This window comes from Drosophila sechellia, chromosome 2L (genome assembly GCF_004382195.2).
Source record: "Drosophila sechellia strain sech25 chromosome 2L, ASM438219v1, whole genome shotgun sequence".
NCBI lineage: Eukaryota > Metazoa > Arthropoda > Insecta > Diptera > Drosophilidae > Drosophila > Drosophila sechellia.
Genome location: NC_045949.1, coordinates 1,846,753 through 1,872,999, shown reverse-complemented (window position 1 = coordinate 1,872,999; position 26,247 = coordinate 1,846,753). Strand labels below are relative to the sequence as shown.

At 44.5% G+C, this 26,247-nt stretch overlaps 4 protein-coding genes across 7 annotated transcripts in view; 2 read left to right on the top strand and 2 right to left on the bottom strand.

Annotated features, from left to right (window-relative positions):
* Positions 1-2,235, bottom strand: part of LOC6617422 (mitogen-activated protein kinase-binding protein 1) — a 55,360-nt gene extending 53,125 nt beyond the window's left edge. For both annotated transcript variants that reach the window (XM_032725438.1, XM_002041711.2), the window contains exon 1: positions 1,614-2,235. The gene's annotated coding sequence lies outside the window, so the exon portion shown is untranslated. The remainder of the gene's footprint in view (positions 1-1,613) is intronic.
* Positions 2,236-3,537: 1,302 nt separating this feature from the next.
* On the top strand, positions 3,538-4,680 carry LOC6617420 (accessory gland protein Acp29AB). Its single transcript, XM_032715846.1, has one exon. The coding sequence runs from the start codon at positions 3,573-3,575 to the stop codon at positions 4,329-4,331; it is 759 nt and encodes a 252-aa protein (XP_032571737.1). The 5' UTR covers positions 3,538-3,572; the 3' UTR covers positions 4,332-4,680.
* Positions 4,681-4,956: 276 nt separating this feature from the next.
* LOC6617418 lies at positions 4,957-26,228 on the top strand. Of its 3 annotated transcripts, none has more exons than XM_032715830.1 (13): positions 4,957-5,421; positions 6,004-6,699; positions 8,306-8,428; positions 9,712-9,875; positions 15,379-15,832; positions 17,489-17,888; positions 17,956-18,386; positions 18,500-18,644; positions 18,719-18,870; positions 19,097-19,413; positions 19,678-19,962; positions 22,014-22,121; positions 25,839-26,228. In XM_032715830.1, the coding sequence occupies exons 2-13, from the start codon at positions 6,552-6,554 to the stop codon at positions 26,010-26,012; spliced, it is 2,901 nt and encodes a 966-aa protein (XP_032571721.1). In that variant the 5' UTR covers positions 4,957-5,421; positions 6,004-6,551; the 3' UTR covers positions 26,013-26,228. The 3 variants fall into 3 exon arrangements, with proteins under 3 accessions (XP_032571721.1, XP_032571718.1, XP_032571726.1); XM_032715827.1 differs by having other exon boundaries at positions 5,537-6,699; XM_032715835.1 differs by lacking the exon at positions 22,014-22,121 and having other exon boundaries at positions 4,957-6,699.
* Positions 13,831-15,109, bottom strand: LOC6617419. The gene has a single exon (XM_002041708.2). It carries the CDS (start codon positions 14,999-15,001, stop codon positions 14,096-14,098), a length of 906 nt encoding a protein of 301 aa, XP_002041744.1. The 5' UTR covers positions 15,002-15,109; the 3' UTR covers positions 13,831-14,095.
* Positions 26,229-26,247: the final 19 nt, after the last annotated feature.

Here is a 26,247-nt window from a genome sequence, read left to right as displayed (position 1 = left end):
AGGGGTTGGGGATTCACCTTAACCGTCTGTAGATAAATTGCTAAAGCGGGAGAAACGAGTTGAATTCCAAAACTAGAAAAGATGGCCAGCAACGACTACAAAAACACTCAATGCGCACCTGTCGCCAGGTAAAAACAGAGCCGGCGAACGTCTTAGTCAGCAAGGCAGGGTAAAAGGGAAAAATAAACCAGAACTTAAAGACAAAAGTCCAGAAAAATCACACACAGGTAGAAAACAAACAGAATGGGAAAAGTGGGAAAACAGAGAAGATCCCGAACACAGAGAAGAATCGAAAATAAGACAGCGCAAGAAGCGGAGATCTAGCATATAGAATCAAAATCCACCTGTCACCGCCGATCTCAGCATTCTTATTTCTCTCTCTCTCTCTTTTCCAAATTCTTCTTAATTCTGAGCGGCTTTGACATTTGATCGCGAGTTTCGGGTTTTCCAATGCGCTACTCTCTATAGGAAGTGTAGATTCAGCACAGCAGTCTTATTGGTAATGGAGTAGGTTAAGTTCGTACGTCGAGTTCTATGGAGTGTTTTCGACAAGTTCTTAAGACATGTATTGTTTTCAGAAGAATATAAAAAAGATTCAGATGATTCATGCACTAGTTTCGACAACTTTCTTATCGCAAGACTAGCATACTAGCATTGCGAACAATTTTAGCCTGCCATGTCCATTGGATTCATTCAAATCATCTTACAATTCCCTATTCGCCACCTCTTTCGCTCCTCGTATCTGCAGTTTATTTTTAACCCTTGGGCAATATTAATGAGCTTAAACTGACCACTGTTGGCGGCTCAAAATGAAAACACCACAAGTTCGGTAGAAAAAGATACGTAACATGAGCGAAGTCTTCACGAATTAGTCATTGTGATTAATCAGCCGCCGTTGCCGTCTCTCTCCCACCAAATCCACCCGTCTCTCGCGCTTCTAGACAAAACGTGTCCGAGCTGCGCTGATTTATTTCGTGTGAGCTCTTCGACGAAGATTACAGGTGTCTTCGGTGGACTGGGGATGTGGGGTTGACTTGTGCAACTCTTGGGCTGCCCCTCCGCATTTATCTGGATCAGCAGAGCGTTAAGGGGCTGGATCCCAATGGCGAGTGCATGTGTTTGGGTCAAGTTCAGTCGTTTTGTGGGCTTATTTGGCTATGAAAACCATGGAAATTGTTTGTCTGGCTGGATTTTGAAGAATGTTAAGAGCAAAATGTGCAAGCAGCTAGTGGCATCTACTAAATATTGTTTCTCTCCATTTCTAGATGGTCTTTGCCATGGTCACCGTGACTAGGATCCCAACAGCATCCCAAATCGGGCAGCTTCTAACAAACCTCCCCTGAACTCTCAACTGTTTGTTGACTTCGATGCGACGGCCTTCAAAGTGTGTACCCACCAAGCCCAGCTGAGAGCGAAAAGCACCCCCAAAAGGGGGTGGTTCTGGATCCAAAACCGCCGCCCCCCCGTCCGCCTTCGAAAGCGGTCTTTCTGGTCTAGGTTAGGTCGCAGAAATTTCGACACATACGCAGCATCCGGCGGAATGTGGTCCACCCCCGGAAAGCAGGACTTATTCGCTGGGCGGAGGAAAGTGTGTCAGGCGGTTCGAAACTCACCTGAGCGGGGAAACTCCTTGGAAACTGGATATTTTTTTCAATTTTTTGAGTGTCTCCTGCTGCTTTCTTTCTTCGCCGGCGTCCGTTCTTTGCGTTTTGCTACTCTCACTTGCAGTCGGCTCTTCTGTTTTGTTTGTTGTTATGGCCGTGTCTCTTGCTTTTATTTGCAGACAGGTGCACTAACAACAAATGACAAAAACAACAGGCACACACTCACGCACACACCGACGATTTTCGCGAGCGTCGCACACAAGCACACGCACACGTGCAAACAAACACACACACACACACGCACGCAGAGGGACTTTGGCTTTGAACTTCTTCTTTCTTCTTTCAGCTTTCTTTTGCTTTGCCCTTTTTGCTTTTGTGCCTTTTATCTAATCTCGGTTTCTGCGTGTAGATAATACCCAATAGCGAGTAGCCGCGCCACTCGACTTTAATTATTAACTATTTGTATTTCTCGCGTTCATCTGCCTCTTCCTCGCAAACGCCGCACGCTGCGAACGCAAAACACAGGCAAAACACACACACACGGAGGCACGCGTACGCACACAGACACGGCGAACGGGAGCGAAACACGTCCGACGCTGCGAAATTTTTGAGGCGCTTTGCCGCTTGGAGGCTCAAATGCCCCAAACAAACTAGAGGTGTCTGCAAAACGATATCTTTATCGATAGATTTCTGCATTCAGTGTGACCAGAGGGAAAACAGTGCCAGAACGAGTTGGCATCCCAGTCGCATTTGAAATGCCAAAGAGACCAGAACGCGAGAGTGTAAAAATACGGTGCGCAATAGTGAGATGTCGGTAAATAAATTCTGCCGTATGTAAAATTCATGATGTAGAATTACATGTAGATGGAAAGTCTTTTATTTCTAGTACAGTGCTTGGCCGCAAGGGGCGCATTAATCATGTGTACGAGACTTACAAAACAACAAATGAAACAGATTTAATTGATATACTTCCATTGGTCGAAATATAAAATATATTTGTATATATTTTTTAATTTTATTTCTTAATTAAATGTGAATGTACTATATTTATTTTATTCATGTACATACTGCTCTAGTCAGCCTGTACTACATTTCATTAAACTTCCGCTGCCAATTCATGTACAAATAAGCCTGAAATTCAGCAAACATTCGCCGAATGAGTTCATCGCAAGATGTTTGGGCTGCGAACCAGTTTCTTGTGCCCCGTCGTGGCCTTCTGCATCCTACTCGGAGTGTCCAGCTCCACCAGCCACTCCGCTTGCGTCCTGAGCGACGCGCCTAATCAATGTGGCGCCTTCTGCATGTATGATCACTGTATGATCAGTACGCCAAATCCAGGCAACAGGAGAGCAGTCTGTTGAAGATGATGGAGGATACTCGTGCCGAGCAGATGCAGCTCTTGAATCACTATCAGGATGTTCGCAAGCTGTTGAATGTCCTTGCGGCGAATCTAACTACCACCGCTAGCAGACTTGAATCCATCTTGGTGAGCAAGGCTGCGAAAAAACCCGCCTTTCGATTGTGTTATTGAACCAAAAATTGGAATTAATCTAAAAAGGAATTAAAGAAAAAGGTACCAGTGAAGATGGATCGTTTATGAAAAGCCATTTAGTACAACTCGAACACGTTGGCCTAATCATGTTTAGTGCGTTTTTTTTTAAGTGCGAGCTTGCCAATCTCTTCATTTGCCAGTAGGACATGGCTTAATAAAGATAATGATAATAGATGTAATATCATGTAATCATAAAAAATGCCAAATGCTGTATGCAGAGAGTAAGAACTGTTTTTGTGCAACAGCACAGTCTTATTGGGTTGAATTGATTAACACAGAATTAACCAAATGCCTGCCATTTAAATCCATATTCAAATTATGTAGATCACCTCGTACTCATTTTGAGGGCAGTACTTAAGCGCGTAGGTAAAATCATTTGCTGCTCATTGTTTGTGGATATACAGAATATACAGAATATGCAGAGGCTCAGTATATCGCTGCTACTTGCGCTTTTTGCCTGGAATGCGCACATGCCTTCAGCTGCAACGCAGTCAGTGTGCCTGCTGCAGGATGCGCCAAAACAATGTGGCGAGTTCTGCCTCACAGCTCTGAGCCCCATGCTGGATCACATTGCCAGGCACGAGGCCGAGTGGGCGTCGAGTGTTCTGCAGGCGAACGCAACCGGGGCGAGACTGGCCAGGATCGAGGCTCTGCAGGCGGCGATGAACATCAGGCAGAAGGTCCTGCAGGAGGTCTTCCCTAAGGACATCGGGGCGAGGCTGGACAGACTGGAAAGTCAGCAGGCGGCGCTCTTGCGGATACTCTCCAAGTTCGATAGGAAAATAGTTCCGCCCAAGTTCGAGTTGATCGGCTCGAGGTTCTTCTACATAGAGGACGAAACGCGTATGAACTGGACCTCGGCTGGCAGCTACTGTCGCCAAATGGGCACCCAACTGGCCACCATTCGCAGTGCGGAGGAGCTGGCTGCGCTCAGGGCCAAGCTCAACAAGGAGCGACACTACTGGCTGGACATCACCGATCTGGAGAAGGAGGGCGACTTCAGGGTCTCAGCGTCCGGCAAGAGGCCCAACTTCCTCAAGTGGAGAGTGGGCCAGCCCAATAACTTTAGCGGCAATCAGCACTGCGTTGATCTTTTAGACGGGCTTATGTACGACGACAAATGCGATAGCCTGAGCTACTTCATATGCCAGTCCGACGATGATAGTTTGGACTAAGAGTGGCCGCTATATACTTAGCTAGTACGCCAGAACTGCCTGAGGGTGTATCTGAAAGATGATCTACATATACTGATACTGAATCCAAGCACTTCGTTTAACACCGAAAGCGAAAGTACCTGCTCATTTTTGCACAAATCATTATATTTGGGATCTTAACTCTTGCTCGATTCAATAGGGTTTCGTTTCAGCTTCTGGTTGAGGCTGCCTGAACTCACAGCTGATAAACGAGTGCCGGAGTCTGGGACAACTTTGCTTGCGTATTTTGTTTTACAACATGTTTGTGTTTGCCCCTGATATCCAACATCTATCCAGATAGAAGCGTGCTAAATATAAAAGTATCTGATAATCGCTCTATCTTTGACATCTCCTCCCGCCCAAGCGAGCAGATAAAGTCGAGCAGCAGAAAGTCGCAGAAGGACAAAAAGGTTACTTGAGTACTCAACCGATCGACAAGAGCTTCGGTGGCCCGAATTAGATATATTTGTAGTTTGCTGCTTAGTGGCGAGACAGATTAAATATTTTACTTTGCACTCACATGACACACGAGATGGACTATCCCACTATCTTATCTGACAGCCCACAAAACAAAGTTATGAACTCCGTTCAGGAAGCGCCGCTAGTCAGTTGAGCCCCTCATATAAAGGCTTAAATGTTTATATGGAGGTTGGGCCGGGTCAGTGGGGCGTAAATTTTCCGAGACACGGCGAAAAAATCTGTTGAGCATTGGCCGGTTGTCAGGGCACTCATATCTGGTAATTTGGCGACCGAACACGTGCTTTGATCCCAATCGATATGAACATGTAATTTCCCTATCTCTAATGAGTTTTTCCGTCCATGTGCAGGTGCTATCGAGGAATATGCTTGATTTTGGTCAGTTCAGTACGGTCTTCGCTTCTGTTTGCAACGCTGTACAAACTTATAGAATTCTTCGCTGGGGAAATGCATGAAACTTTTGCGATACTGGCACGATTATCCCGTTCAACACCCTTCAAGAGTGCCAGGACAGCATTCAGTGGAATTTTCGAGTGGAGAGGCGATTATTTCACTGCCTTTGAATACGGCTGATGCTGTTGAGTTGTGACGGAAGGTAAGGAAATACCAGTTAATATCATTAGATCCAACTAGCAAATCTTGAAATTATCATTTTACACTGTGCAATTCGCTGCTCTCTTTTTGTATCTTCACCGCCCTAATCCCCACAGCGTTCAAATCTCGAGGGGGTGTATCTGCGCATCTCCGGTGGGCGAACCTTGGCCTACCCAGTGATCTTTCGCCAGCCTCCAGATCCCCGACCTCCTCAGTCCTCGGGCTGCCAGTCACTCTGGCGGAGATCGCGACATTGTCGCACGTCAGCCGTCGCTCAGGTTTCGTTGGCTTTTATCTCCATTCAAGAAATCCGGAGACATTATCTCTCGGCAATCTTGTCGCATCAACAAAACACCAACAATAAGAGCTCGGGATCGGTCACCAACACAGCGAGCCACGCTCCAATTTAAGTTAGAATCACCATCATCATTATGATCATCAGTGTGCTCAGAGATCCGGGGGATATGGGATCTGGAGATCTGTAGATCTGTATATCAGTCTATCTGAAGATCTGTGTATCTGTATATCTGTGTATCTGGGGATATAGCTGAGAGGTTGATAAGACGTTTTAATTTTCCTGCAGCTCAGTCACGAAGCGAACGGCGACTGGAAAAGTTCGAGCGGCAAGCCAGGAAGGAAAAATCGTGAGCGAATAGGGAAAGTGTGGAAAGTGAGCAATTGAAAGGAAAATCCCAAAGAGGAAACCTTGAAAAGTGCGGGGAAACGGAAAAGCTAATTGAAAGCAATAAAGATCAAGTATTAGATGTCGTGAAAAACCAAAACCGAAACCAAAGCAATCAGTGATTTAGCGTGTAATATATGTTATATATGTATGCATATTTATACATACAGCGACAGCAACTGGCTTGGTCTGCCTGGATGATCACAAATTTCAATTGAATTTAATCAAAATCACAAGAAAAAGCCAGCGAGAGAAATCGTAAAAGGCAAATAAACTACGGATTTAATTTCGAGTGCCTGCCATGTGTTAGTCTGTGTGCGTATCTGTGTGTGACCGAGAAACTTAGATCGGTTGCAGTTTTTCGCGCGCCGCTGGCCGCTTTTCATTGAAACGAACTTCAACACAGTCCACGCACAGTCTATGCAAATAGCCGAGTGTTAGTTGGGAAAATGGGGAAAATGGTCAGCGAGGAAATCGCCACGGATCCGGCGGCATCGGAAAAAGTGGAGCTGTCGCGATTCGGAGAGTTCTGCCAGCGGCGCGGCATCAATCCCAACCTGATAATGCTGAAGATAACCCTTTTCGTGATGTATGGCGGTGAGTAATGTGCACAATGTATCATTAAAAACCAATTAGAAATCACCTCTTATCACCGTTTTTCATCCAGCTGGCAAAGAAACAAAAAACGTCACGGCTTTGCAAGGCATATATACTTCGGAGTTGGTCAGTTTACAGATATCACGCATACGACTCGTTGACAACGGGGGTTTTGTTAAGCTGAGTCAGAAGAAATGTAGCTTATTCAAGGCATTGGCTTGTTTCTACGCTGTAATAGTAACTAATGAAAAATTGTTTTCTTTTGCATAAGTTCTTCAAGAATACTCGCTTTTTATAGTATAGTACGGTATACCGTGTGTATGTGATGCAGGAGGAGCTGTAAAGCGAATTCAAGCCGCCGTTCTCCGAGGCCGCGTGTTAAGTGCACTCTAACAAACGAATTTCATTTCATTTCATTCAGGACACGCACTTTTCTCACGCGCACACACACATCCTTACGTGCCCGGCATCCTTGGCGTGTTTACATTCAAATTGGTCAAGGCTGTGGAATGAAGTGGCGGCCGGGCCAAATTGGGAATGTGACTGCTGCCCCGTTTCGCCCAATTTGCCGCCATTATTTCCCTCGGTTGCGCCTCCCTTTTGACTGCAGCCACGTGACGCGTTAATGTTCATAAATTATTGAAACGCAGGGTAATATCTGCGTTTTCGATTTCAGTTCCGCCGTGTCTCATTTGAAGGCCATGAATAAAGCGATTTATGTGCCATAGTTGACTTAAGAAAATACACATTACAGAATTACCCGACCATGCCTAAATAATAAATCAAGTTTTTTTTTTTTATTGTTTAACATGTACTTTAACTAATTGTAGTATATACACACAAAATTCGTTGCTTTAATTAATTAAACTTGCTAATTTAATGACTCTCTTTGTAAAATCCCAAATAAGAAGACTTTACTCGTTGAGTTTTTGTAAGAAACTGATTTTATTTGGAAATATCTTCGGTTTAACTAGGTGACATGAGAATCGCATCTTAAAGTAAATGGCCTACGCAGAGGCCTAAGTAAATAGTCCCCGCCTTATCGAGGTCCCACGCTCGGGCACATCTGCCTATCTTGAGCGGCGAGGACCTTATCTGTGGTCTCCCGCTAAGGGACTATTTTAGGAGGCGGGGAACGATCTCAAGTGACTGACTCATGTAGTGTGCACATGTTTTTGAGCAATGCACCCATGTCGCCTTAGATAACAAAATCCTAAATATAATTTATCGCTCTCGATTCATTTACATAAGATATGAACGGAGCCCAAAATTGTAAGTCTTTAAATATATTCGTGTTCATGTGTGAACACTCTTTGTGTCATTTAATTACTCGTGTCATTTAATTCTGTGCAATACGTAAAGATAATGACAATGTTATTAAATTGAAGACGGCAATGAGCTTTTTTCTACCCATCATCGAATTATGCATTTTGAGGCCATTCTAATTCCCTTTCATCCCCCACATAATTGCCACATTTTGCAAGTACCTTCGCCTGGAAACTCCATCACTGCGTCTGAGCCATTTCCTGTCGGTGATTAAGTTCTGCTCGTCAGCGGCAATAATTCGCATAATAATATAATAATCCGCACTCCCTTGTCCTTGCAGCGACCTCATCCCTGCTGCCCTACCTCACGATTCACATGCAGTCGATTGGACTCACGGTGGAGGAGATTGCCATCATCTACCTGGCCCTGCCGTTCACCACCTTCCTCAGCCCGCCCATAACAGGTGAGTGGTTCGGGATCGGCGGTTAATTGTCTTAATGCACTTTCATTAGCCTGCTGCGTGGGTTTTAATTAAAAGTTTGCTTTGTTTGATTGCCCGGGCATGAAAACGAGAGCAAGAACGAACCAAGGTGAAGCCAAGCGAGATTCGCCGACGAGTGCAGTGCACTCGCTTTCGTTCGTTATTAAAGTTAGCACTTTGATGGAAACACCGAGCATTTGCCCAAGAAACTTAAGAACGACTTTATTGTGAAATCAATCGATTGGGCCTATGTGATTTATTTCCAAATATCCGCGCTGCGCAAACATATACATTTATTTATATTATTTATTCAACCGCACAGCGGACATTTGATTGGTTTTATCCACCCTCGGAGCGAGTTTTTTCCACGCCCAATATTTTTTAGGCCACTTTTCCGTACGAGTGCGAATAATTTAATTCACTTGCAGTTTAAATGACAATTAAACAGAGTTCTGTTGCTCTCCTCTGAATGTCTGTATGTGAAGTGCCCCATCGTGTGGTTGGTTGCACTCTGCTCCTTTTGTGCAGCGCGATTCGTGGGCTCTTATTATTTGCTTTCGCATTAAAAAAAATGCATTTGCGGTATGAAATGTTGGCGACAGCGAAGGTTTTAAACATTTTATGTGGACACTCGCTACAGACAAATGTTGTGGGCGATGCAGCGTGGCACAGAAAGTGGGGGTGTGGCAAGTGCATAAAGCTGCTCGTATTGCCGCACATGAAAGCTGCGAAAAAATATAAAATGTGCGCTAAGTGAAAACGCTCTCGTAAAGTTGCGACATCAAAATTTCGATCATCCAACTTGCATTATAATCGAGCTTGATAGTCGCATTTAATGGCATTGGAGGCGATAAAAGTGAAACGAGTTCGAGACGAACGAGCGAATAAAATGGCCAGCAAGGAGTTTGGAAAGTTTGGAAACGAAACATAAAATTTGAAGTACTTATAGTAGTGAGCGTAATAATCATTTAAAGTTCTTAAGCGGGAGATTTAAATATATGTGTTTCCATAATAAAGCGCGGCGGGTATAACCTTTTGTGTATTGACAAAATGCAGGAATGTGGCAGCTACTCGGCTTGCCTCCTCGGTGTGTCAAATCCAACTTAAACCGCATTCGAGCTGCCAGCAACCAATCAAATGGCAGTCAAGTTGCTTTGAGGAGCCAAGTATTGGATTTACACGCCCGACGATGCAGTTTCCAACGTCTTACAGCAATCTCGCTTACATTTTCCCATACTGATGCCATTTTCCCCGGCTCCCCGCAGGCTTCCTCGTTGACAAATTTGGCAAATACAAACCGGTCGTTGTGATGAGTCTGCTCCTGAATGCGATTTTCCACCACTCGCTGCTCTTTATTCCGCAGCAGGAGATTCCGGGCGTGGTGCCATCGGCGTTCGTATTGAGACATCCAGACAGCGGCGACATCGAGGTAAGTTCTTCCACTGCAAAAATACTCCAACTCCTTCTGCCTAATATGACAGTTTAATATCCCAACAACAGCAGCATAAAACTTCACAATTGTCGCATAATTTGGCATGATGCAATCAGAAGCCATTAGTTGCACTTATTAATATTAAACGACCCTCTTTGTTTGCTGTACACACTAAAGACTGATGAAATCTGCAGCTGCAATCGATTAAAGGGCTCCACCTTTGTTTCAATCAGTTTGAATGTTTGGCGATGACTGTAATCTGCTTAGGGGGCTGCGGTTGAGGTGCGTGGGCAAATATCTTTAGACGCTTGTTTAGTTAAGAGCTAAAAATGATGTGGCTGCGGTTTTCCAACCTCGGTTCTCGCAGTTCTCCCCAGCGGCGAAAGTTCCAGGATGCATTATTCTGCTGCTTCGGGGAAAACAGCTGTTGCGCTGTACTATTTTAATGCGCTTATTTCACGGTTACCCTGCCTTTTCCGCACCCACTTTACCAGTCTCGAGTTTAAACCGCTCTGCACTTTTCTGATGACTTTAACTGCACATTGAGCAAAGTAAAGGACACATGTGAGGGGATCTGAATATGTCATCAGTACGGAAGTGTAGTTACTTGATGTAATTTAATATTTAAATCACGCCCAAAACGTTTAAATCGCCTACGATTAAGTATTTAGTCTGTACCCCTCTGCGAGGTTGTCTTCTAGTATTAAACGATATATATTCACATTCTGGGCAGCTGTAATTCCAATTCAACTCTAAGTGTGCTATATTTTGAGTAGCGAATTCATTCCAGCCAGCCAAGAGTATTTTCAATGGCAGTTGTTGCGTGTGAGTTGCCAAAAATCTTCGGCATCCCCTTAGCCATTCGAAACCGCTTTAAGTCCTCTTTCCACTCCTCACAATGGCCTCACTTCAGTCACGGCACGTCTCTATTTTGGAGGGAACGCAGGAGCCAACGATGCGGCAGAGGAGAACTACATAAAAGCCGGCATTTATTCGAGGCAGTGGCAACATTATGTTGCCACATGCAACACACCCACGCCAACACTCCACGCACAAACACAACCGCACACAGGCGTGAAGTGTCTGTGTGTGTGTATCTAATGCGTGCACGTTGCCGCGTGGAGCGATTCTGCGGAAAACAGCGAGATGCTTCGTTCCGTTTGGTAACTTCCTGCTGATTTCTGGGCTCCCAGCAACTTGCCACATGCTGGCGCACACACAAACGCACACGCGGCGGGTACGCAATGCGACGATGTGCGCACGTACACAGAACAGCGCAGCATTACGTATACGCGCGGAGCACCAGACTCGGTGGTTATTCCTTTATTCTAGTGATTTGACATTCGACTAGGGAGGACCAAGGAGCTCAATAGGTTTGATTTAGTTCTTCGCCAGTTTACAGTTTACAGTAACCCGATCATTAAATATTAAATGTATTAAATAAATTTTTAACAGAACACGACATTTCAGTCAGGGAGGTTTTTAGCCCGGAATATGTCTTTATGTTCTGACAAATTAAGCCTTTTAAACCTTCAGATAAAAATGTAGTTACTTTAAATCTGTAAACAATCTGTGTAATACCATTTTTTACACAGGCGAATGTGAGAAAACGTATTTTTCGAGTGCACATGTTTTCTGTCACCCTGTGAGTGCAGCAGCTGGAATCATCCCCTTTCCATTTACTTTTTTCCGGTCTCTGTTCTTTTTGCCGTCGCTGGTTCGGTTCCGCTCCTGGTTCTATCTGCATTTGTGCATAAATTTGCGTCATGTAAAATCATCGAAATAAAGCAAATAAATGTCATGCCAGCTGGGAGGGGCGGCGGGGCTAAGGGTTATGTATGCCGTAGCAGAATTTCTGTGATTTCCCCCAGCGTTTCCTTTTTATTGATATCGATATATGTGTGTGCCCGCTTTATGCTTATGATCGTATCAATGCAAACGACTCTGACTCTGGCTTTGGGGCTCCGATGTTATTGCGTGTCCTTCGGGTCCTGTGGGTCCTGTAAGCCGGTCAGATGTGGCATAACAAATTTGAGTACAAGCTTTACGGCTGCCAGCAAGAGATTTAGGGAATGGATGTGCAGATGTGGAGCACAGCCTTCCCCGAGGTGTTCGACCGAGTTCAGCTCCGTTCAATTCCCCCGATACTGCATTCTTTATGGAGTCAGTGGGGAGAGCAGCTTGACAGCCTGGGCCTCACACCTTTTGCCAATTGCATTCGGACACAAGCAGCTCTTGAGCACTGGCAGCAAATTGCAGCAGTCGCAGGACTGCAGGACTACAAGAGTTTTACATAAATCGAATTATGGACGAGCAGGCGGGCTGTGGAAAGGGGCGGGGCCATCCGCATGACTGGGATATTATGGTAAAACGAAGCCGAAGGGCCCTTGCGTTTGAGAGCGGGCCGAGGCTAAACAAATTCGAATGGAAATGGAAAATAGAAAATGACAGCAGCAGCAACGCAGCCTGACAGCCAGCAAGCGAATGGAACGCATTAGAAACAGCTCACCAGAAGCAACTACAAGATTTTCCGAGTGGGGGAGATTTCGGGGCTCTTCTACAACTTCTAGACGGTGGCAAGAATCCACTTTGGCCGAATGCACATCAGGTTTACAAGCACTAACAGAAAATCTTGTTATGGTAAAACTAAATAATTCCCTCAAATTCAGATGTCTAGAAGTAATTGAATGACACAAACACGGAGCAGTATTTTTTGTCATGGCCGATTCAATTTATGCTCCTCCATATTCTGCTAGCTATTTTGCCATCGAATAAGAAAGAAAAACATGTGGTTTGTTTGGGTATGTAAAAGTATTTTGCTAGTATTAAAAAACACACGTTTTTGTTATTTCAAAGAGTCGCAGAAGGTGAAAGCCAACCTACTTAATGGTAGACAAATGTATTTCCTCTGTTTTGTTGTGCAAAAGCTTATGGATTTTTCCGAGTGGTAGTGTGAGTGTTTCGTGTCCGTGGATGTGTATCACGTACATTTATCTTAGTGTCGTTTTGCTAGCACTTAAGTCGCACTAAAACACCAACACGAATGCACACTCGCACACACACTGAAATCTCTCTAGTGCTCACACTCACACACGCAATCGCAGTCGCACTAGAGCCATTGCCGTTAGCCGTAATGAAACGCAATGGAACTGTTATTTTGGGGGAGATTCCGGGTCCTTGGTCCTTGGTCCTGGCTCCTTGGTCCTGGATGCTTGGCCCTTGGCCAAAGTACGACCCAGCACTCGCCTCATTTCACGAATGTGTGTGCCTGAACGATACGCACACACGCATCCAGTGGCGGCCAATTCCACCCAGCATTCGCCACTTGGCACGGGCGTATATTGAATTTGTATTTATGATGTGCCCATAAAATACAATAACACCATTAAAATGGCTGCAGCAAGCAGGGGAAGTGACGAGCTAGACTTGTCGAATACGCAATACCCTACAGGGTCACTACATAGATACATAAACCAATGTGTAATGGATTGTTAATGGCAGTTCACCCTTGTAAGGATACGTACCCCTTGTTAGAGCACTTTGCTGGCAAGAGGGCATGCAAACGCATCTTATGGCTTCATTTGTGTTCACTCTGCACGTTCCACGGACATCAGCATCCTTGGAACAGGAGCAGGATTCTCATGTAGCACATCCCGTGTCCTGTTCCACTGGCCATGTCCTGTTGCTTGCGGTTTACTATTTTATGCCATTATAGAGCCGAGTTCGGTTTGCCGTTTGGCATAAATTTATTTGACGACGACGGCAGTGAACGGAAATTACCATTTTATTATTGCAGGCGGGCGCCCAATCAACCCGCCCCCTGCAGCCCTTCGCAGAGCCTTATTGAATTCGCATTAAAATTGGTAACGGATATATGCGGGAGCACGAACACATAGCCGCAGGCCGTAAACTGCGAGAAAAATACTCACAGGAAAACATTCAAAGATAACACTAATCTGACACGTTAACCCTTTCATTACATAGCAATACATTAGAAATCCCTATCGAATCTTTAGCTATACATAATTTGGGAATGCGTAAAAAGCATTGATTACAGTGTAAGTGCTGTGAATGCAGATACACATAAAATCCGAGAGGTATTCATTTGTGTTTGTGTTATTACGGCTAACAGCTTAAGTTCATATATGGGAGCTTATGATGGGTTAAGTGCCACTTTTGACTGGATTTCAATGGGCGGCGTATGAAGATGAGGATGTTTAAAAATTGGCAATCATCGTTACATCTGTGTCATTCCATATGGTGTCGTCGAGGGTCCCATCTGTTATGCTTTCATTCTTGCTGGGACTGGCACTACGATCCCCCTGGCCAACTTCAACCAAGGTTTCCTCACCATCCACATCTTTTTTATCCTCATCCCCATCTTCGTCATCTTCTTCATCCGCGCGATCATCCTGACCTGGTGGAAAATCGTAGGCAGTGCGAAGAGAATCGCAATCAGAGTTTATGGGATCATCTGCTGGGCCCAAATGTATGTCAGGGATTTCGGGAATCAGAACCTCTATTTTAGAATCAAGCTCGATTGCCGGCTCTGTTTCCGGCTCCATCTTCTGCTCCCCATGACCACTTTTATCTTCCTCGCCTGATTCTTCAACTATTGAGTCCATTTTATCCTCACCATCAGTAGTCAGATCTTTTTCAAAGTCGATAAGTGTACCAGCCGGATAGAAGAAGTCTTCCAGAATCATTTTCCATTCCTCGAAATTGGAGTTAGGGTCACGCATCATGAATATCGCTTGTTTTTTTATGAAATTCGAAATTTCGGTTCCCGTTAGCTTGTTATGCTCGCCTCCAGGCCCAAAAATATGCTCGGCACTCGAGACATCAAAGATCACTTCGCGGAGAGCCACCAAGTAAATTTTATCCGGATGCGCTGAGTTGTACTTGGCCAACTGCTTCCGGTTCAGACGAAGTCCAGTCAATGGATTCGGCAGCTTGCGATGCCCTTCCTTCTCGTAGTCCTCATCGTCGTAGGTTCCACGCTGGCGTCTGGTCTTTATATAGGCCACGTATCCCAGGACACAGGTCAGCGCGATTATGACATAGGGCGAGTTGACCACTTCGCGAAACTGAATGCCCCACGACTTGGCCGGCACAGAGGACATTGTGGGTTTCTCAGCTTACAGGGTTGGATGACCTACCTATAGCTTGGTGGATTAGTACTGAGGAAACTAAAGGGTGACAGCGAGGAGTGTGTTCTGAAAGCTTACTGCGTTACTTTAAAATGGATAGGGATAGGAATAGAATGTCGCAGTAAATACCTTAGCAATGTTTTCACATATCGTACCGCTTGGGTGCAAATACAATGAGCTAAGCTTACTGGAAGCTCAAGCAATCGATGTAAAGAATCCGAGCAAATGTTCAGGGATGCAGGGAGCCTTTGCTATCCCGCGCTTGCACAAATCCTTTACCCATTTCTAATTTCCAATACATGCTTTTGTCTCTTCCTCACCTCTTTTTTCTCCGGCATTTTGCTCCGCAGGTCTGGTGGTCGCCGTGTCCGAGTCGAGAATGTCCAGAGGAGCCGGAGCTGGAATTGGCCGTGCATCAGTGCGTCGACTATTGTTTGATGCAGGAGCAAGTTAATCCCCAGCTTTACACGAATACCCCGGCGTATGATGTGCGCCCGACAGCCACCTCGTCCACCACGCAGAGATCCCAGCTAACAGCAACCACAACAAGGACGACCACAATGGAACCCTCCTCGGAATCGAGCTCATCGCCGGCCCCAACCACATCGACCACCACATCGCCGGCGTCATCATTGCCAGCATTATTCGCAACGCAAACGAGGAGCAGATACCAAGAAGTACTTAATATGTCATCGACCATGTTCCCGCCGATGTCCCAGCTGAAGGACGCGTTGGAGGAGGGTGTGGAGCCCGGCCAGTCATCGTCAGCCGAACTGTCGGCCATGTCCATGCAGGGATTGAATTGTAAGTGACGTGATGAACCCGTCCACATCGGACTCCCCTTGATCGACCACCGACTGACCACAGCGTTATTATCACGGCCAGTTGGACGTGCACTCCAAGAAACTTTAGGCAGAAGGTGGTGTTTAAAAAAGGGCAGATACTCAAAAACACATTAGGGGTTATTACATTTCATTCACTCGTCATATTATTAAGAAATGTCCTAATCATTTCCTTACCTGTTTTTAAACCTGAGTTGAAAAGTACCTAGATATTTTGTATCCAAGTGTACTTTGCAAGTTGATTCTATGTAGTAGATCCTTTGTTCTTCCAGTCAGTTTACTTGTTGTCGACTTGCGATTCTCTCCTATCTTCCCCCACTCATTTATTGAAGTCCATAGCCTCCGTCTCTGTCTGTGTCCGTGTCCGTATCCGTGTCGATGTCCGTATCCCTGTCCATATCCTTGTCCGTGTCCATGTTCCTGCCCCTGTCCGTGTGTGTTTTACTTTTATTAGTTTGTTTTTCCGTCTTTTGTGAGCTACCAACCTGGAGGGCGGGAGCAGAAACCGAGAACAACTTGCACCATAAAAGCCAAAGACCGAGTCGACTCTCTATGAAACTACAAGAAATAAGTATAATTCAACCTGTCGAGTGCGTGCGAGTGCGGTGGCTGGTGGTTGGTGGTTGTCATTAAAGCCTGACGTTTTGTGGAGCCAAAGTTTACGGGGGAACTTTTTCCAATTCTCCGAAAAAACTTCACTGAAAGGCGTTTTTATTCCACATTATTAAAAGTGGGTGGCAGCCTGCCACTAGGTAGGGAAAAGTAGAGAGGGGGAAATGAAAATATTTCCAATGGAGATGGAAAAGAGAGTGCTTTTGCTCGGGATAATATCCAAGGTAAACAGTTTACTTTGAGCAAGGATGAGATTGTAATATGACTACCTTTATGGATTAAAAATTTCATTTCATTTAACAAATACATTTAATAGTGAAAATTGAATGTATTTTTAGCAACAGAGTAGCTAATACCAAGAAAATATTTACTTTAGTGCAATGATAACATGGAATATTTCAATTGTTCAATCGCATTTCGCGAAACAATCTATCAAATGTGATGTGATGATTAGAACAAGTGTCCTCCATTAGCTCCAAAAAGACCACAGATTCCCATACTCCCAGAAGTGCTAAACTAGAACCATCTCCTATTTATGAGTTGGCTAAACTCTCCCCTGCCCCATTTCACGCAAACAAAAGTCAGGAGAGTCCGAAACTTTGGCAATGTCCTGGCCCGAAATCACAATGTTGGAATTCACGAATGGGGGCACTACAGCAGCAGACAAAAGTGCATAACTAACTAAACATGATGGCATTACACTCGGGACCCACTCTTGACACTTGGCACAATTGGAAATTGGTCATGCATGGCCGGCGCAGGACATCGCAGCCCAGGGCACACCAGGATACAACTGAAAGTCAGAGCCAGAATCCTTCCCATCTCTCTTTTCTCGGAGGGCGCGGTTCTCAGCGGGAAAAAGTGTAAAAGCAATTTTACTGCCTGTCTGATTATGTGAAAAACTCAGTCTAACATAGCGGAGAAATGTGAAAAGCAAAGTCTTACAATTAGAAGAAATTAAACAATTAAAAATCAATAACAATTATGAATTTACTTTACCCCACAGTGTCAGACAGCAGCCAGAAGAAGTTGCTTTGGAGCAGTTGGGTGCACTCGGACAACGACGATGCCACCTACTTCATGCTGCAAATGCATCCCGATCTCGCCGATCCCACCGAGCAACTAGGCATGGAGATCGAGCAGGACGCCAACGAGACCGTCACCGACATCCTGCAGAGATTCGGTCACGACTACTTGGTCAGGGGTAACATAAACCTCACGGACATGGACGATCTGGATTTGAGATGTGGCGGCTTAGTTCGCCGCACGAATATGACCAATATCGCATCCGGAGCCGTTGAGTGCATGATGCAGCGTTGCACTTTCACGTTGAATGCGCCGGAAATCTGTCCGCCGGACTACAAGGAGACCGATGAGATCATATTCTGGGTGTACTTCTTGCTCAGGTGAGTTTAGAAATCGGTAAGGTAGATTTTATTCTCACTGTCCTCATTCTGCCTGATTACATCCCAGATTTTTGGCCACCACGATGCTGTCCGCCGGAGTAACCATCATGGATCCAATTGCCCTGACAATGATTGAGAAGTACGGCGGAGACTTTGGACGTGAGCGTCTGTTCTCCAGCATCGGAATGGCCATATTCTCGCCGATAACGGGCATTATGATTGATTACTCCTCGAGGGGCCTGGGGTACACGGACTACTCGGCAGCCTTCTATACGTACGATGTTCTGCTGGTGATATCCACGATGTCGGTACTTATGATGCCTCTTGGCGAGAAACTGCCAGCCGACAATGTGTTCCGGGATCTGTGGAATCTCCTCAAGATGCCCCATGTGATTGCATTCATTTGCTTCCTGTTCGTGCTCGGTAACTTCTGGGGCTTCATCGAGAGCTTCTTGTTCCTGTACCTCAAGGAACTGGGAGCTCCCAACTACCTGCTGGGTGAGTTTCACATCCGTGACCCATTCGAAGTTAATATTCCGCACATTAAAGCGGCATTTTACCGCCTGTATGACCTGGTTTAACTTTCATTTACGACCGATTTCATTGTCCAGGCATCACCATCACCGTGGGCACCGTGAGCAGTATTCCCTTCCTGTATGGTGCGGAGAAAATCACACGGATCTTTGGGCACGTTAATTTGATTATCATCGCGTTCTTCTCGCACGCGGGTCGCCTGGTGGGCTACTCCTTCATCGAGTGAGTGCGAATCCCATTCGGCCTAATGCAATTCCAAATTGAATTCCCCTTTCCCCTTTTTCCTTTCGATAAAGGAATGCCTGGTGGTGTTTTCCGTTCGAGGCCATGGAGTCGTTATCCTGTCATCTCATGTGGGTGGCTGCGGCGACCTACTGCTCGATCCTGGCCCCGAAAAGTTTGCTGGCCACTCTGATTGGTGTCCTGGGCATGGCACATTTCAGTTTGGGTAAGTAGCATCCCCGGCGTCACGATTTTACACATGCCTATCGAGCTAAAAGTATTCTCAAAATCAAAACACTCTCCGATGAAATATGATGGAAATATCTATCAACAAATTGTGATTAGACAAATATTTGTACCATTATTTTGTATAATTGTCAATTTTTCTCGGTGTACTATCCTAATGAGCCCCTGCGCGTATGTAATCACATTTGGTGTGTCTGCAATTTAAGGGCGCGGCAGTGGCAGTTTCACTGGAGGACTCCTCATTGGTCAGTTCGGCACTCGAGATGCCTTTCGGTACATGGGCCTGCTGGCGGTGGTCGGAGGAATCGCCTACGGGCTGCTCCACCTTATTTGGCTGCGGAAATTCGATCATACCACGGAGGAGTCCGAGGAGGAGGTCGAGGCAGTGGAGGCGGGAGAAACGGAGAAGCTCACCGAACCCGCCACAAAGGAGCAGGGCACTTCTATGTCCTTGGAGCGACTGAGTCTGATGATTAAGTACAATCAGATTGGCAGTTTGTCGTCGCTGCCGCGGGGATCGCGGGTGAGTTTTGGCTAATCAAGAACCCTTTGTTGGTCACCGCATTGAAACAATACCTCTGTCAATTGGAAGGATAACTTAATTATCAGATACATAATTCAATGTGACATGATTGAAAATTTAAACAATAAGTCAACGGAGTTAGATCCTTTTTGCTAATGATACTTTACCCAATATTCATTGTGTGCCAGTCACAAGTTTTTCCCGCGGTTATTCGGGTAATGATTTGGCAAGAAGCGCTTCTTAAATTGATTTTCCCTGCTGCAGGCCGATATCCATGACCATCTGTCCGTGCGACGCAGCAGCTACAACGTGGAGACTTTGAGGGGGGTTCCCCGGCACGGGAACATCGGGAGCGCCTCCAAAGTGGATATCCTGCGCTCCGCGCTGGAGATTAATCACAAGTCCTCGAACAATTCGATGCTGAGCAAGGCCGATAACAAGACGTCGAATCAATCATTGGGTCGCAATCGGGCCGACAGTGCCCCGAAATTGAATCACAGCAATCTCAAGAATATTTCACAGCCCGCCTTGGAGGGCGTGGTCCTGGAGGTGAGTAAATACCTCCTTAGGGTCCTTTTTCGTCCTGTGTGTGTATGTCGCTGGGTGTGTGTACGTATGCGTGAGCCTTTCTGCGTTGGAGTTTCTTGCTGATTGCCGTCAATTGTTTTGATTCCTGTTTTTCCACGGTCCTATGTTTGGTTTTTAAATACCCAACATCTGTTGCCACAATAACTTTTTAGCATGCTGGCGCGTGTCCTTTGTGCCTGGCCGTATCCTGCCTCTGGTTTTTGCCTTGACAACCGGAAGCGGGGGCCAACTGCATCCGCCTCGGCTGCGATTCGCACAAAATGCACTCTGAGAAAAAGGAAAGTCTGTAGGAAAGAGGGAGGTATTTGTTATGTACAAAGTGGTTAGAAAATATATATATTCCATGTGGTATAGCGTGCAATAAGTATATTTTGTTTATTTTTGCAGGATTATGTGTGTTTAAAACTTTAATTTAAGTTGCCAAAAATAATCCTTAGAAACGTTGGTCGCTTTTTCTGCAAGTGAACTCCATTTAGGAGGCAAGTGGGGCACTGAAGAGGCGGTTGTTTTGTGTGTTTGGCATTTGGTTGCCTTTGTCGAGCGGTCGTTTCTTTTGATGCCGCTCCAGTGGATTCGATTTCTCTCCGGCTTCTCTGGAGCTCCTCCATTCCGGCTGCCGTTCAGCTCGAATTCGAGCCGGGCTTATTGGTTTTGTTTTCCAGACAAGCATATTCGCCGCTGGCCACAAATTTTTCGAATTTAAATTCCGAGCAGTGAGGAGGAGCTTTTAAAACCCCAGAACAACAAGAGGTTTGCAGGTGAAAATCGAATTGGATTGCTGCTTTTATGAAACAGTAGTCTTTTCAATTTCAAAAGCAAGAACTTAGAGCCGTTTAAAAAGGCTTTTCATCATTTTTGGCCTGAACACAAGCTAACCAGATTTTCCGCCCAGAAATACTGCCCCTTTGGATTTGTACCAAACTTTATTTAGTTTGCATACTCAAGAGATATTGCCATTATGGCTTAAACGTTGTAATTTGTTTCCGAGCCATCTGGCCAATGACACTTATTTGCTAGATACCTACTAGCAAAATCTTTAGACATTTTTAATAATTTATGGCGAGCACCAACTGGCAGCCCCAAGCTGCAATTGCAATCGAGCAAACAGTTTCATCCGAGCCATCCTTTAATTAAAAACTTTCCCATGATATATGTCCGGCAATTGATTATCCCCTCACCGCCCCTCCCATTCCTATTCCCCGAACTATAACCCTCACAATCCAGCTGCACTCTCAAAGCCGCTTGTCAAAGTTAATTTCGTAATTAATTTTCAATGCTTTGAGGCGAGGCTTTTATGGCAACTAGGCAACCATAATTCAATAAATCAAACGCTGCAGCTGCAAGGGAGCGGGGGGAGAAAAACACAACAAATTAATGAATTTATGAACAAGACAAAGTTTTCCCTGGCATTTGCTCTTCGCTTCTGCTTTTTGCGAAGCATTCCGATGCGAAACAGACCAAACTGACAGTTTTGCCTCCACACATCACTGGACAAGAAAATGGAATGAAGGGAAACCCAACCCCAGGAGACCAGGAGCTCACTGCAGTGTTTTAAAAAAAGCGGGGGGGATGAAGCCTCAGCGGGGGGCTGATAGTTATAACACTAAGCCAAATGAATAGTAACAAGTAGGAAGAGTTTACATTAATGAAACTTCAAAACCCTATAGGCATTTACACCAATGTTATAGATATTTTATTAGAATAAGTTTAATATCCAACTAATTTAGGTGGTAGGACCTGCTTTTGAGCTCCTCTTTTCTTTCTGTGCAGAAGAAGGCGCTTGCAAATTGCAGGCCAGTTCGGTTTGCAGAATCCCGAACCAGAACCGAAACTTCGCTTTGTGCAAAATAAATTTGCCAAAACCAGGGAAAGCTGAGAGCTTTCTATTCGATTTCCGTATGTGTGAGAAAGTGGGTGTGTGTGTGCGTGTGTATCTGTGTGAGTGCATCTCCCTTTACTATATGTGTGGATAATATATGCTATAGCCAAAAATGCCATTCGCATACAAACAGGGCGTGGAATCAACATTTTTTCCCAGCCGCATGAAAAAGTATCCAAGTGGTTTGTTAACTTCAATACCCGCTGTGGATTTATCCGTAATACCCAGCTCCATGTTAATGGTAATGTACAAGAATCCAACAAAAAAACAAAAACGAACAGTAAAAACCAGACATAGTCTGAAATAAAATGAACCGAAAGCATGCAAGATCGAATGCTGAATTACCCTTTGCTGAATGGAAAAGGTATCGTACTCAAATTATTTTAGAAAAGAGTAAATCTCAGCCATACAAAATCGCAAAACGAACATAATCCATTTCCGCCTTTAGCCAAATGAACTGGCAATGAGTTTGGCCAATCGATGCGACCCCTTGGCAAAGGGTAATTCGGCACACAAACATATGTAACTGCAACTGCACGGCATGTCCTGGGTCCTGGTCCTGGTCCTGGTCCTTCTGGCATCGCTTGTTCTGGGATGCAGGCGCCCGAAAGCATGCAGCACTGAATGCGAATAAACAGAGGCCATGGCAGTGGCAAAAGCAGCATCACTCGCCAAGATATTGCGCTAGTGCACTGGGAGAATTCGGGCACCACAACCAGAGATTCATGGAATTATTCAGCTTAAGCTTACCCAGAATAGCTTGCATCTTCCATTTGAATTGGATCACGAAACTAAGTGTGATTTTAAGTTTTCAGACAGGCATACAACTACAAATTTCTCTCCGTGTAGACATCCTGGAAAATGCAATGGCATGTACAGCTCTCAGTGCAGCTTTGTTGGTTGCTTTTGCGAGGGGTGGTTGGGTGCTGAAAAATGGCTGGCTGGAGGAAACGTAGGACGCGGTGGCTCTGGCGTCGCAGTTTGCCAAGCCATCCGGGCATTAAGTTATTTCGTTGAATTAAAGCCCGCACTTGCGCCATTTGACTTTTGGGCATCACTTGTATTTATGTGCATAACCCACAATTCCCCTTCGACCCCCCTGGAGCCCCATGCGCGCTGAACGCTTAGTTGAGTTTAGTTTAATTTTGCACACTCGTCGAGCAATTTGAGCTCGGTTCCTCACATCGCCTCACATCCCATTTGGCATTTGTTTTTGCTCCTTTAATGCTAACAATTTCAAATACGTAGTAGCTCGAAAAGTGCTCCTTTTTCTATGCTCCCATGCCTTTTTCATGCGCTCTGATTTTGTTTACGTTTTGCGCCAAATGATTTGTTGTTGAACCTAATACAACTTGACAAAAAGGAATAACAATGGCAGCTGCTGTAAAAAAGCAACAATGTTTATTTTGCCCAATTTAAGGGGGTGGGTGGCAGGTGTTGGGGGGTGGGGCAGTGCAAAGAACAACAATGCCATAGAATAAACAAACAAGCCAAAAGGCAACGTCTGTTCGAATGTGGCAAATGATTTCAAACTTTTCAATCGACCGTGGTAAGTCACTGTTGGAAAATCAAACATAATTAAAATTATAATAAATATGCATAAATATACAAAGGAAAAAATTTAAATAATATGAATATAAATAATGTTGACACCCATCAAATGAAGTGATGTGTGATTTGTAACAAATAACCTAATTGGAATAACATTTGGTGAAGCTGATAGAAAAATGCATTAAAGTATCATAAACTAAATCGCATTGCTTAATTGGAAGTATTCGAACTTCAGAATGCTTTCACCACGGTTTTGAGAAAGAAAAGCACGAATGAGTGGAATCCCAATCGAATGCTCAATATTTTAGCATTGCCAAAGGATGCTGTGTGTGTGTGTGTTTTGCACACATGTGAGTGTTCCACTTCCATCTACGATTTCCGGTTTGCTTTCTCTCTTCTTCAGCTAGAGCTAGGAAAAATGCCATTTTTCCCCAAACACACACACACATACAAAGACTTTTCTTTTGCTTTTTCTTTTTGAGCTGGCATTATTTTTATTTCGTTTTCCATGAGAACGATTTATTGATGTGTGAGAGGAGGACTGGAACTGCACCAAATACAGAAATATTTATGGGAATGATCGCCAAATGAATGCCACGTAATTCGATGCTGTTGGCCATATTTGTCACTGTTGATTTTGGCCAGAAACGACTATATGTACGTAATCGTAGTCCTCCGACGAGGCCAATAACTTCTTCAGCATAACGCACAAAAAGTGAACGCGAAATTGCGCGTAAGTAATGCCCATTGTGAGCGCCTTCAAAGGACACAGGCGGCGAAAGGGGGGTTAAAAGGGTGTGTATATATAAAAATACATATATGCGGAAGGACCAACTCGATGGCAAACAAAGGAATGGAAACAAAAGCAGCGCAAAATGAACTGAACAGGAACATTATAGAAATTCTTGGCCCTCATTCCCTGAGTACACACAGAAAAATACCCAACTTAATACAAATATTTACTAATCTCTGAGCACCAAAATCGTATTAGTATAAAATTATGTATGCAGGAGATATTTGAATAGAAGTTTATAAAATACCAACAATGTTGCTGTCTGAAAAACTTGTTGTTCTTAACATACCTACAATTTGTCGAATTACATTGCATTTTCGTAACTTTTCCCTGTGTACTTTGTGCTCTCCCTGCATTTTCCTTTGCGTTTCCTCTCGCTTTTCACCACACATGCCACTTAAGATGCGCATTTCTATACAGAGGTGCACTTGCTTGTGTGCGTCAGTTTGTTGGAAAACTTTTGTGCATTCAACTGCAAGGCCGGTGCATTTTCCACCTACCTCACCCAGCCACCCCAAACACTTTTTTAATAAAAAGCCAAACAACGAGCCAACTACGTTCGATGCATGGCGAATTATCCAAAAAGTTTGATGACGCGGAAATGCCTTTCGACAATAAACCAAAAAGTGGAAAAAGGAAAAACACCAGCCATCTCCGATGCAACTGCTGCAGTTTATTCGTTTATTCGTGCATATGCGAAGCGAACTCAGCCGGAATGCTTATGGAATCGAGAATAGAGTGGGGTAAAATGAAATTCGAATGGGGAGCCAGGGACGCCAAAGAGGGTGGAATAGCCAGCTGAAAAATCCGCTAAGGAGTTATAGGGCAAAAGCTTCAAGGACTGAAAGTTGCTATGGTCAAGAATAATTGGGTTATGTTCCATCAAATCATTAGATATAAACGATTAATAAACTAGTTTTTCATGGGTCTTCGAGTGGGAACCACTATTTCCAATCTAGTCAGCAAACACGTTCATTTTACGGGAAATCCAAACGAACAGAATATGCCGGGCATCATCGAACTATAACTCCATTAAATGTGATTTATCGGCCACTTAAATTTCATGTTCAAACTCAAATTAGCATGCATGTTGATTATACTTGCCCGCATGTGCATGAAAACCCGTTGAGGGCGCAAAGGGAAAACTAAAAGCAAGTTGGGCGGGCAAATTGCAAATAGCACTTTACACTGCGCAACACAAGTGCGGCCACAATTCGGTATGGTATTCATCCGCTGCCACTTGATTATATTTTTTTCGGCGCTTATGCTTTTATTTCGTTTGAATTGGTTGGTTAATTTTTCTGCTCGTTATGGAATTGGTTTTTGCATGCATTTTAGCTTTTTAATTGCTAATTGCATGTGTGCGAATAACTAGGGGATGCAAGTGTGTATTCACCTTAATTGCAGAAAATACAGTGTGACCTTAAAAAACCGATTCACTCGGACAAAAAGCTGAATTTATAGGAGCTCACTTTTCTGGCTAGCTAAAAATCTGCTGTGTTTGGCATGAGTTTATTGAAGTGCTTACCGTATTTACTCAGCATTTAGCATGATATTGCCTTCACACTATTATTTCAAAGTCATTAATCCACCTTTTATCTTCGCATTTCATAGGATCAAGAGGGTCGCAAGGTCATTCCGGAGGAGACGGAGTTGCACTCCTCGAAAACCACCGTGGATTTAGGGGAGGAGAAGGCGGAATCGCCGCCACAGCAGCAACCGCAGGCAAATGGAAATGGGAAAAGTCCGCCGTTGCAGCAGGATGATGAAAAATCCAATGCCACTTGATGGACTGCCAACCCAACTCTCTGACCTGCCACACGTGGCGTATGAGTGATATTAACAAACCGAATGCGAGATAAATGAAGAGAAATATGAAATTGATAAACGAGAACTATTGTTTAGTTGTACATGTGTGGTTTATGTTATATAAATGTGTATGTCTATGTATAAATTATGCAAGAAGAGAAAAACTGAATAAACTAAAAACTGTTGAAAACACAATCGAATAGCATTTCAGATA